This window comes from Zootermopsis nevadensis, unplaced genomic scaffold (assembly GCF_977971745.1).
Source record: "Zootermopsis nevadensis isolate Lab colony 2312 unplaced genomic scaffold, Znev_1.0 Znev_ptg000018l, whole genome shotgun sequence".
NCBI classification, from domain to species: domain Eukaryota; kingdom Metazoa; phylum Arthropoda; class Insecta; order Blattodea; family Termopsidae; genus Zootermopsis; species Zootermopsis nevadensis.
Window position 1 is genome coordinate 3002534 of NW_028259150.1, and position 12076 is coordinate 3014609.

At 33.3% G+C, this 12076-nt stretch overlaps 1 protein-coding gene across 4 annotated transcripts in view; it reads left to right on the top strand.

Annotated features, from left to right (window-relative positions):
* The window catches only part of Nep3 (M13 family metallopeptidase neprilysin 3), a 122101-nt gene extending 111910 nt beyond the window's left edge, over positions 1 to 10191 (top strand). For all 4 annotated transcript variants that reach the window (XM_087351109.1, XM_022059951.2, XM_022059952.2 and 1 more), the window contains exon 15: positions 61 to 10191. In XM_087351109.1, the coding sequence (XP_087207235.1) occupies positions 61 to 237 (177 nt within the window). In that variant the 3' untranslated portion in view covers positions 238 to 10191. The remainder of the gene's footprint in view (positions 1 to 60) is intronic.
* The last annotated feature ends 1885 nt before the right edge of the window (positions 10192 to 12076 follow it).

Genomic DNA, 12076 nt, shown 5'->3' on the forward strand with positions numbered 1-12076 from the left:
CTTTTATAATGTACTAAACTACTGAAGGAATATCTGCTAGAATCATAAATTTTTTTATAGGTATGGTGTTCCTCTAGTACAGATGAGGCAACAAATTTGCAGATTGAGAAAGACCCCCATTCACCACCTCAGTTCCGTGTTATTGGTCCTCTATCTAATCTGCCAGAATTTTCCCAAGAATTCTCCTGTCCGGTTGGATCCAAGATGAATCCAAAAAATAAATGTGAAGTGTGGTAAACAGCACAACAAAAAATACAATATTTATGAAGGAAGTGGTGATATAAAGACATCTGAGGTATTTTAAAAATTGTCACAGAAGAAAGTAGATGAAAATTATTTTTAAAATAATATAAAAACAATAAGGCAGATAACAGAAAGGACAGTATAAATGTTGTTATTGGTCTCTGCAAGTTGAATGTTTGATTTTGACGGTGTATTATTTTGGTTTTGGAAGATGGTGTCTGAGCTCTCTTTTCATGTCATGGCATAAAAAATATTGCAGTACTCTCATCATCATAGATTACATTTCTTTCAGTTTGTTCTTAAAGATTCTACCATGATGGATGATGTACCATCATTAGTTTCCCATACCAGGATGTGTAAGAATACCTAAGAAACTCTCAGTATCTGATGCCAACAAAAACAATATGCATTTCTGGTGTATCATATGCAGTAATACAGCCATGGGTTACTTCTCATGCCTAATAGGATCATTTTAATGCAGATTTGTTGCATCACAGGAGGACTAGAACCTAATTCTTTATCACATTCTTTTGTTGTAATTAATGTGTCAGCTGTTAGGGAATGGATGGGTTGATGATGATCAGTAATGCATTTAAGGCAAAGCTTATTGCACACCTTTTTCTTTTTATAATATCGTTTTCTTTTCAGCAGCTCAAATATATGTTGAGTTCTAAATGATAACTGAAAATGTATGATGTAAATTACTGCAGATATTACCAAAATCTTTGTTGGTTTTTCAATACTACCTAAAATGTTATTGTCCATTTTGGAGAATTAAATGGTTTATATTATTCAGTTAGATTTTTCATATATGCTCTTCTTTGTTAACTGTAAACAATAACCAACGCAGAAAATATTTCACTCTATGAAATAACATTACTTCATTAAAATTTTACATATATTCATAAGAAAGCAAAATGTTTTCAAGCATAGTACATTATGGGAAAAATATAAATGTCTTAAGGTATGAAGAAAGTTCCCTCAGATCTGAAATTACCTTTACAAAAGGTGACAGAAGTTTAGATCTTTACATTATAATGTTGATTTTACATTACAAGTATGTGTTACATGTTTTAAGTAGATCTGAAGTATTGAACTTATTTTTAGTCTTTCCACATGAATAGTGGGGTGTATGTACTGGAAACTGTATTTGTATTATATGCGTCTGAAGACACCTCACATACTGACTTTCTTGCAGTTTCTGCTGTACTAATTCACAAGCCTCTTAAATCAGTTGCACATTAAGGTGAAACAGGCATATTTAGTAGAGAGAATAGTATTGTAATTGGAACTTTTCTTTTACTGAGATGTTTACTTGCACAGTTTAGACCAGACACAAAACCAAGTGATGAGAACCATCAAATGTGTTTTGGTTAAGGAGATATGGTCCAGATTGCTTTAAAATTTAGGCAGAAGAAAATTCAGTCACTTTGTGTACAGTGTACTGGTACTTCATAAACATTGCTCTCTGGTTGTCAAGAATGTGAAAAGTAGGGCATGTGCTAGACATTTGAATCCATGGAAGTTACAAACATTGTTTCAAACTTCACTGTATTTTAAAAGATTTGAAATTCCTGGAAGCAACTTACAGTTACATTACAATCTGATAAATTAAAAGATTAAACAAACATTCAGTTTTACCATGTTTACACTACTGACAGTTCTGAGTTCCTTGCACAGTTGTGCTGCTTCGCCCTACTAGTGATCACACATTCTGTTTACATTAAAATTCTTTTAATTAATCAGTTGTCTCTTCGCCATCAACTCTATGATTGCATACACCTCATATTTAATTACATTTTTGGATACATACAGTCCATGACTGTAATCTTGAGACTTGCAAGGAATGCAGTAAGTCCGTAGCGTTAAAGGCATACACTATCTTTCCTCCTTCCTCCTTCACCCCACTTCCTCATCCCGCAAGTCTCAAGATTACAGTTGCAGACTGTAGTAGTTTCAGATCAAAATGTAATACCGATTATAAACTTCATTTGTACTTAATTAGTAAACAGAACACATAACAGAAAGATGACTATTTCCCGTTCAATCTTGCAGTGACTGCACAAATCATTTTTCATTCTCTGGATATTATGATAATCTTTCCAGATACATTCTACCACTGTAATCATTCTAAAATGCACAGTGTTCTCAGATCCTTTCTTAATTATAAAATAAATTTGTTTTTTGTAGCAGTACCACTGAAATGTGTGTTAATGAGATATTCCTTTGTGCATTATAGGATGAGCCATGTAGATAAATGTTCTAGTCATTACGTTGTTTATTGCTTTATGTTACTGCTATGTATGGCATACTTTGTTACAGATTTTATGAATACGTGAAACCAGATTTTGAATCTTCTAAAAATTGTTTCTGTTTGTGTTGTTTTGTTCTGTATTTTAATGTTCTACTCCTTTTCTGCAAGTCTTTTAAAGATGTTACAGTTGTAAATTGACTACAGAATATGTGACTGTGGCCTACTTATTGTATGTACTACATTATTACTTTTCTGGAGGAATAAAGGAAATAAGAGCATGATAGGAAAGGTAAAATTATAGATCAAAAAAATGCCAGAGTGTATTTGATTTGCTATGTTTTAAAAAGGTAAAAAGTTACCAATACCAAAGAATTAACATTTTTGTAACATTTTAGCATCTTTTCTAACATATAACATACTTGAAATTGAAATGTTTTAGAAGATACAGTGCAGTTTATAGTTTTCCATTTTATTAATTGCTGTACAGAATTTGAATATGCTGACTTCTACTGTTATTAGATATAGTTTTACATACCTTGCATTCCATTTGGACACTGCCTTCTTCTTTACTTCATAGTCCTCTCAAGTACATCTTGTACAATAACAGTTGCTAAAAATAGGAACTGAATAAATCAGCAAATAGACCTGATCAGAAAATTTGTGTGATATGAAGGATGGTCTGTAAGTAAAAACTGCTATAAAACAAAATTAAATAAATAAATACCTATTTTGTGACCTTCAGACAGATTTTATTTCATATGAATTTTGTCACAGTGCACACAGTTCACTAGACTTCCAGGAATTCATGATGAATTACACATATAGAAAATATGTGAATTCAATTTTGTATTTGTTGCTGAACACCTGGGAAAATAATACAAGACTGCACTGTGTTTGATACAAAATATATGATGATCATATTTTGCTGATAACAGTTTAAGTCAGCTTTGTGGTCTATAATGGTAGTCGTCTCTCATGGTTAATTAAAACGTGAACAGTTTTTAATATAATGTTATCTGAAACATGTTTGCGGTTTTCATGGCAGTGTTAATTAGTTTACTTTGGAGACATTTCTTAATGTTTCAGATAAATTACAGTATTTGTGTTCAGGATATAAATGATTTCTATGATTGAGCTGGTCATTTCCTCCGAGATGTCTGATGTTTCTTTTCAAAACAGAACAACACTGTGGCCACTCAGACTTGTCAAGTCACCAGCTTCTAATTTTCTGTCTTGTCTACAGTCGGATAACTAGTCATAAGTACTGGTGTTGGTCTGCTATGAAATTCTACATGGGTACCATTATGAGAATCATACATTTCATCATGTGTTGTAATGAAGTGTTAGCATTTACACTTCACATTCAAGAGGTCTCCGATTTAAATCTCTGCCTGAAGATAAGGTAACCTGGCAGGTTTTTGTAATTTTCTTCAGTTAACCCAAATGCTGGATTAGTACCTTAAATTAGGCTACAACTACTTCCACGTGCTTTTCAGTTCATTAATCTTCCTGTTATTTGACACTGTACTAGATGGTGCAAAAAATTAAAGACAATGGTGAAAATGAATAGCTGAGCAGATGTGAATGAAACTCAATGTTGTGTACGAAAGTATTTATTCAGTTTGAAGTTTCATTCATATATATTGAGCTGTTCACTTTTACTGTTTCTTATAAAAGCATCAGATTTGTGCACCACCTGGTATAACCTGAAGAATTTCGAAATTTATGTTCTAAATTTCATATATGTAAATACATTTTTCTTTTATAGATAATTATCAAGCTTACATTCATTTAAAATATGAACAAATGTATATGATATATGCTACCATAATGTAACTAAGTTCCACCACATGTTTATAGAAAGCTACTGTCTGGTGAATGGGACCTACACATTGTGAGATTTCAGGTTCTTGCAGCTTTGAAGATGACGGTTGTGGTCTTATGGGTCATGGTTAAACCTGGGGATAGAGGCAGTATGTTCATCCAAAATGTTGGTTTCTACTGACAAGACTACATGGCATCTCAACCCAGAAGACAATTGATGGCCTCCAAATTGTGTTCTACTCCTGTTCCCTCTCCTCCACCTTGATTGCCAAAACATCTGAATTCTGGTAATTGCGAGCAATTGCAAGTATTATTTAACATAATAACTCTGACCTTCATCTCCATATAACTGTGGGGTTAATAATGAATGCATAGTGCTGTATCTCCCTACTTATGTGTGCTTTAATGACATATTAGGCAAATGGGGAAACTTTGCCTTTATCTTATACAGTATGGAACGATATGAAAAGCAGAGAACTAGGAAGGGAGGGGGAATAAATCTATCCACTCATGGAACTTCCATAATGAGAGGGAAATGGGCAGACTATATGGAATATGTGATGAAATAGAGTTCCTTATCATAACATCATCTTTTGTTAAAATGTTTTAACAGTTTTTATAAACATAGTTGCAAAATATACTATAACATTGAGAAGTTTAATACAGTCAGCTGTGCATAAGTGACATATTTTACTGTTCCTATTTTACAGACCTGAGTGATCTTTCCAGAGTTAACATTTTCTGATGCATATTATCAATTGACTAAAATGTCCTATTATAGAATTCATTGCTCCTGAAATTTAAGTGGTCATTTCAAACAGAGATGGTGCATTGCCTAGGTGAAGAGTTATAACAGCTCTCTTTGAGGGGCATAATGTTCATATCTCTTTCACATAAATCGTGATTTGGTAACATATTTTTGTAGCAATCATTAATAGCATTTCATTACATTTGCAGTATAACTTTCAATAAAAATGTCCATTTGCTGAAAGCAAGGAATTAACATTACATGACAATGTCACTCCAATATTTCAATTCACATATTGATTGATGACATTTTTATGTTCTAAATCTTTGAGGAGGAACTATTATTATAATGCTACATTTATGATACAGGTCCACAGCTGTTCATTTCTATAGTCAATATTTTTGTTTCAGTGTATCAATATTTTTGTTTCAGTGTATCAATTTATTATGAAGTTAAAGTCCTGGTTTGTCACAATGTTAATAATGAATGTATGAAAAGACAGCAGTTTAATCAAGGCCTATACTGAGGCCACAGGAGAACGATCCATGGATTGATCCCATCCACATCTCCCTCACGCTGTTATACTTCCCACTTCATGTTCCTCTACATTCCCCTCCAGCCACTTAGCCATTTTTATAGGAATTTTGGTAGTGATAACCTTCACTAGTGACAGTTGTTTTGGGTTGGCTGATAGGCTGGAGGGGCCGAGGGAAGCCTTGAGCATCTTCATCCCCACCACCTATGAGACTTTTTCTTCTTTCTCAGAACAAATGCAGATTTTACAGATGCTGCTGATAAAGTCAACCTCAATTCTAAAAATAGGTTTGAGAAAGTTATGTTCCTGAGAGATGTTTTATCATAACAGAACCCAAGGGAGACTTTTCATGCCATTAAAAAGACAATTTCTTGGAGACTCATCAGAAATATTCCATCCAGGCTCTCCATCTGCATGTGCCTCTAGAATGTTAGTGAAGCCTTCAGACTTGAGGTTGTGTTATTGATATAATGAGTGCATCAGTAGGCATTCTAATGTGTGTTCCAAATTTCACAGTTTTGTGTGCTTGCTGATAATAAAGCTAGGCAAGAAGTAATCATAATGGAAACTGTAAAAGCAATTTTTAAAATTTAGTAAATCAGAGGTGTATGTTAAATATAGACCACCATCAGTATATATAAGTATTTTCAGAGATATAGTTTTCTTGCCAGTATAACATGAATGTTAATCACTTAACTGCTTTCAGTTATGTTGCTGAAAAAGTGGACTTTTAAAATGTGATATTGTATACATACTGTCTTGCAGTCTGCTCTTTTCCAAAGCAGGATTTTCATCAGAAGTTCAATATTTATCTGTATAATATTTGTATCAATAAAAGTGGAAACGTTTTGATGTCATATTTTCATGTGTCAAAATGATATCAGTGTATATATTAATAATACCATTTCTACCTCAGAAGAGTAGGAATACTATTCAATCGATGGACTCACTACCTTTGAAGCCCTAAGCAAAATGGAGTGCCTCTTTGGAATATATATAGTAATATATGAGAAATAAGAACTCACTCAAATGAAGCCTTGCACTTTTGGGAAACAAGTACTTTAAACCTGTCAAAATTCAACACTCTTGTCACCACTTCTAATTATAATGTATAAACAGAAATACATAGTTAAAATTCAGGGAGACAAGAGAGTTAAGACACTGTCTTTGTTACTGATACCTAGAGTCTGTTTGATCCATCACACATGTTGATACCATCCAACACTAATTTTCACTTTTCTCGAACAGCATAATAGAAACTTAACACATTCTAATGAATAATCAGTATTTATATAAACATGCACTATTTTAGAATCCCCAGATTTCTGTGACAGTTATCATTTCCATGTTTATAGATGTACGAGCTTTCTTGCAGTTTTTAATATTAATAACAGTTAGTATTGCTCTAAGAAAGGAGAGTGGACAATTATTTTTAAACAATAAACAAATATTTTTGAGGGAGTTAGAAAGATATAAATAATAGGTTATTATTATTTATAAGTGAAAGCTGCCATGTTAGAGTTTAGAATATTTAATAATAAAATTTATATGTAGTAAAAAAAATATATAGCTATATGTAAATATTTACTAGTCAATAGACTCCTTTGTTTGAATGCAGAATATGTGTCCCAAACGTCTGTAAATTAGAATGTAGCATATCATAAATTAGAAAATTATCTGACCCAGCAGGAAGAAGTTTGTATTACAATAGCAATCTTGGAAAGCTAAACAATCCAGGATTACAATATTTGTATACAATTATACTACTCTACCACAATTATCTTGTATGAATGTGAAACTTCTATTGACTGTGTGTTTACTTGGGAACAATATATTTACACATTAATGAAAGTATTTCAGAAATTACTGGGAAAACTTAAATAAATGGTGATTCTATTTTCTCCTCACTTCTTGTGTAGCAATTCTATATCTGATATTTCTCTAACCACAAGAACAGAACTACTTACACTAGCTTGCTTGAAACAAAAATACCAGCTGATAGCTTGAAAATGAAAGAAAGTATTAAATAATATAGGGATGTCAATCTATAAGACCATGACTGGTTTGTACTGTTTAATTTTCTTACACTTTAAATACAGATGACCTACAATAGGGGTCATCAACCTTTCCCTGCATGAGGGCAACTGGGAGGATATTTCAATTAAAATTCAGCACCACATGTTTTTACACCTCCCCCCCCCCCAAATTCTGCATATTTGAAAACAAATAGAATTGTTTTACAAGGGTTTAGATTTAATTAAATTGTTACATTGTAAATTCCTATTCTGGTCCTGCAGAATAGTGACTTTTACTTCCATTATGGTGAATTCAATGCAAAACATGATACTGATAAATTCATACACTGACTATGGCCAGAAGGATGGACAGAGAGTGTGCTGTGAAAACCATGTCACAGTTAACATGTATCTGGGGCATTCAGCTCAAGTAGTGTCTATCCTGGATCACTACCCATGTTACAAAACTAATATAACATTTTAAAAATATTTGTCCAGTAATACGTTAATATTATCTTCTATTGGATTTTGGCCCTGATTTTGAATATAAATTAGATACAAGTATTAGAAGACTTCTTTGTGATAAAAGTAGACATGTGTTAATCACATATAGAAAGAAAGTTTGCCCTGCATGGCAGTGTAAGGTTGATACATAATACACTTTCCATCTTGTCACTTAATGCAGTCACATTTATAACATTAAAACTGGCACAAGTCAACTGCATTAAAAGTTATTCAAATATGTGTGATTGATTAGTTTGTCCATGGAGTTACTTTTATAAGAATTTGAGTTCGAAGTGTAAAAGATTCAAGATTTGACTGACATAATTAAGTTGATGTGCAAAATAATAATGACATGTTCATTTCTCGTAAAAAAATTGACAGTGGAACCGCGGTTCCGGAGAAGTTGAAGTAAATACGTCTCTGTATTTAAATTATATTTACGTCTCTGTAATGTAATGTATTCGCCACGGTGGTCTAGCGGTCAGAACACTAGCCTTGTAATACTGGGGTCCTGGGTTCAATTCCCGGTGGTGCTCAGATTTATAACTTGTGTTGGGCAAGGCTGTGGTCTAGGCATCACGGAGTTTTCCTCCAGGGGCTTCCCCGGTTTCTCCGTGGCATCCCAACAATTACTCCAATCACACACACAGAAGAAGGCAATGGCAAACCACTTCTGATCATCTGCCAAGAATGTATATATGTATGAGCAGGTCCCTGACAACCTGAAGGGGTTGGAAGGATCCTGTTCATAATATATGGACCTGTCATTAGACAGAAAACTAATAATAATAAAATGTAATGTAAATTAATGTAATGTTATCTTCAATGTTATCCATCTTGTTACGAAAGCGGATTGTTCACGGCAGTAATATAACACAACAGTGCCGAGTAAACAGATGACGTTTTCTAGGTAACAACAATGCACGCAAGCTAACCATTGTTGTCGATTTGTTGATATGGTTCTTATACATTTTCGTTACACGTTTTCATTACACTTCTTTGCCGAATGATCCTTCCGTATAGACGTATTTACGTCAAACAAATCTGCCTTTAAAACTGTAATTTAGACAACTTGGAAAGAAAATTAAATCATTTGATTGAATACAGTAAGAAACAACAAATATTCCCCTAACTTTTACATTTTTCTCACCTCTTATAACCTAACAATGGAAGTTAAAATCATTATCCAACAGGTTTCCAGTTCTAAGCCACAATGGGAAACTTTGAGCCACTGATTACTTCTGTTTTCAATTCCAGAACAATAAAATGAGAATTTGGTAAACCCTGTGTGCAGGTATTGTGAAGAAATTTGAATGACCATATAGTTCAATATAGTGACTAGTACCTAATAAATATTTAAGCTAGTGTTTTCAGTGAGCAGTGTGTATGTGTGTGAGAATGTGAAAAAGGAAATTTGGTCCAAATGTGTTGGCATTATGAGGGAAGTAAGTGACATGGAGAAAGCAGATGCTAAATTCTGCATTTCAAGGAACACTATATTTTACTTTGGTGAGTATATATTGGATCCTGTGTTAAATCCTTGTAAATAATATTTAAAAATAATATCTTAAAAATAACCACAACTGATTCCCATTTAGTTCTTCCTGATGCACCTTTTATGGCCATTCTAACTCCACCATCCAAAAATCTCATAGTAAGATTGTGAGACAAAAACCAATAGAAACCTTAATTGAATTATGTAATGATCAATTTGTATATATATTAAGTGCTAAAAACATGTTACAAATTTCGTTAAGAAATGCATCTGAGCACTAATTCCAGTCTTGGGCCATGCAGCTGTCCTGCTATTTGTCAGATATTTTCATCATGTAACTTCTTGTTAATGTATTAATTGCTAATGAAATACATTTTTCTCCACATAGATTGTGAATTTGTATGTTATATAAGTTTCTGCATTTTTCTGCTGAGAAAATATACAAAAACTATTACTGTATACTGGAGTATGCGAACTTAAACTGTGTTTAATTTTAGTTACAACATCCATGTCATGAAGTTCTGGGATGTAACTAATTTTACATTGAAATGAGAATAGAGTTTTGACTACTGACTTTTTTGTTTTCATTTCCAATCATATTTCATTCCATATAGCTGTTGTGAAGCATTCAGTAACATTGAGGGAATGAATGCTTTGTACTGTAATGATTTGTATTTTACAAGGTACTTTAAATTTAATTTTCAGTGATCTAATGCAACTGTAAATGTTCAATGTGTACTATACATTTTACCGTCACATTGCACTGTGTTGTCTGAAAATTGTCGCTTCCTGATATAATATTTATTAAAATACACAGATCTGATAATCACTTTTTGTGTGTATTTGTAGTACTTGTGTACAATTTTTACGTCTGTGATATTCAAAAATATATCTGAAGAAAATTTTAATTGTGATTCATTTTGTTCTAGTAAAGTTATATTGATTTAGAATGGTATTTAGGCTAAACTATCTATCTATTTTCTAGTCATCTGATGTATCTCTCCAGAGGATAAGGAAGCTAGCACCATTTTAAGGCATGTCATTTTTCCATATGTAAGGAATTGGATTTGTTCTAATAATTGCTTTTCCCTTCCTTTTTCAGAGTTAAATTAATATAATAATGCTTGTACTGATCAGTGAAAAAAGATAGGTGTTTTTTGCTGTAATTGGAAGCTTAAATTATTTTAAAAAGCTTCAGTATGATTGACATAAGCTGAACTTTTCAATATTACTAACAGTACTCCTCTTCTTCTTGTATAGCTTGACAGTCTGAAGTCAAGCCTTGGCCTCTTTACTAACACTACTAATATATACATATTTTTGAACTGCTTTCTTTTATCTTGTGTCAGTCTTAACATATCAGCAAGCTACGGCAGATTTAACAAAGAAATTGAAGGTGTTGGTATTCACCTTGAAGTTCTGTTAGTTACAGGAACAGTATGGCTGCGTAGGACTTGTAACAGATAGTTTAATCAAGTCTTTAACACACAAAAACAATCTTCCAAATCCTTCAAGTTTCTGACCATAGCTGTGTGTGTGAATTTCTCATACATTTGAATGTTCAGTCCATTTCCTTCTCCATTTGATTTGACCAGCATAATAGTATTTGGTGAAAAATAGAAATCATGAAGCTCCTCATTAAACACTTTTGTCATTATGTTACTGCTCATCTCTTAAGTCCAAGTAATGTTTTCGTCGCCCTGTTCTGAAATTCCCAATCCCTTGCAGTGAAAGACCAAGTTTTACACATACAAAACAACAGGGAGAATTACATTTTGATCTTTTTGTTTTGATAGACAAGATTCTTATATAAATGGCATCAAGCATCCCAGAGAATAACCTGTATCAAATTATGTCTTTAAATTCTGCTACATACTCTTGAAATAAACTATAGAACTATGGCTCTTAGAGAAGAGGTAAATCTAGAAATAGAATTTGTTAGTTTTAATTAGTTTACATGTGGAATACTGAAATTAAAATTTTGCATTCAATTTCAAGTCATTCGCTGGAAGCTAGCCTCACTTCAATTCCCAGCCTCGGGACAACGGATTATTCTCAAACCTCCACTTCACTTCGATAGTCTATGACGTAGCAACTAGTCGTGCGTTGTGTGGATGAAGCGCAAAGTTTCACAAAGCCTAAAGTACTGTACTGCAAGCAATCGTGGAAGAATAACAATTTGAAGCTGGTGGTACGTGAGGTGAGTCAGATGACGTAGAACGTTAATTACGCCGAACTTTATCCAGCTTAACTTAAAGGTGGCTGTCTTTTGGGATGTTGCGCCGTGTCGTATCGTAAAAATTTACTGACGTTTCAGAAGTGCTTTCTCCCTCCCTTCACTATCGTCGTCCTGATGATGGAGCAGAAAGCAAATCTGAAACGTCAGTTTCTGCCCGTCCACATGGTGTAGCATCTTATAAGACGGTCGTCTTCTTACTCGCTGCTGTGCGAACCAGAA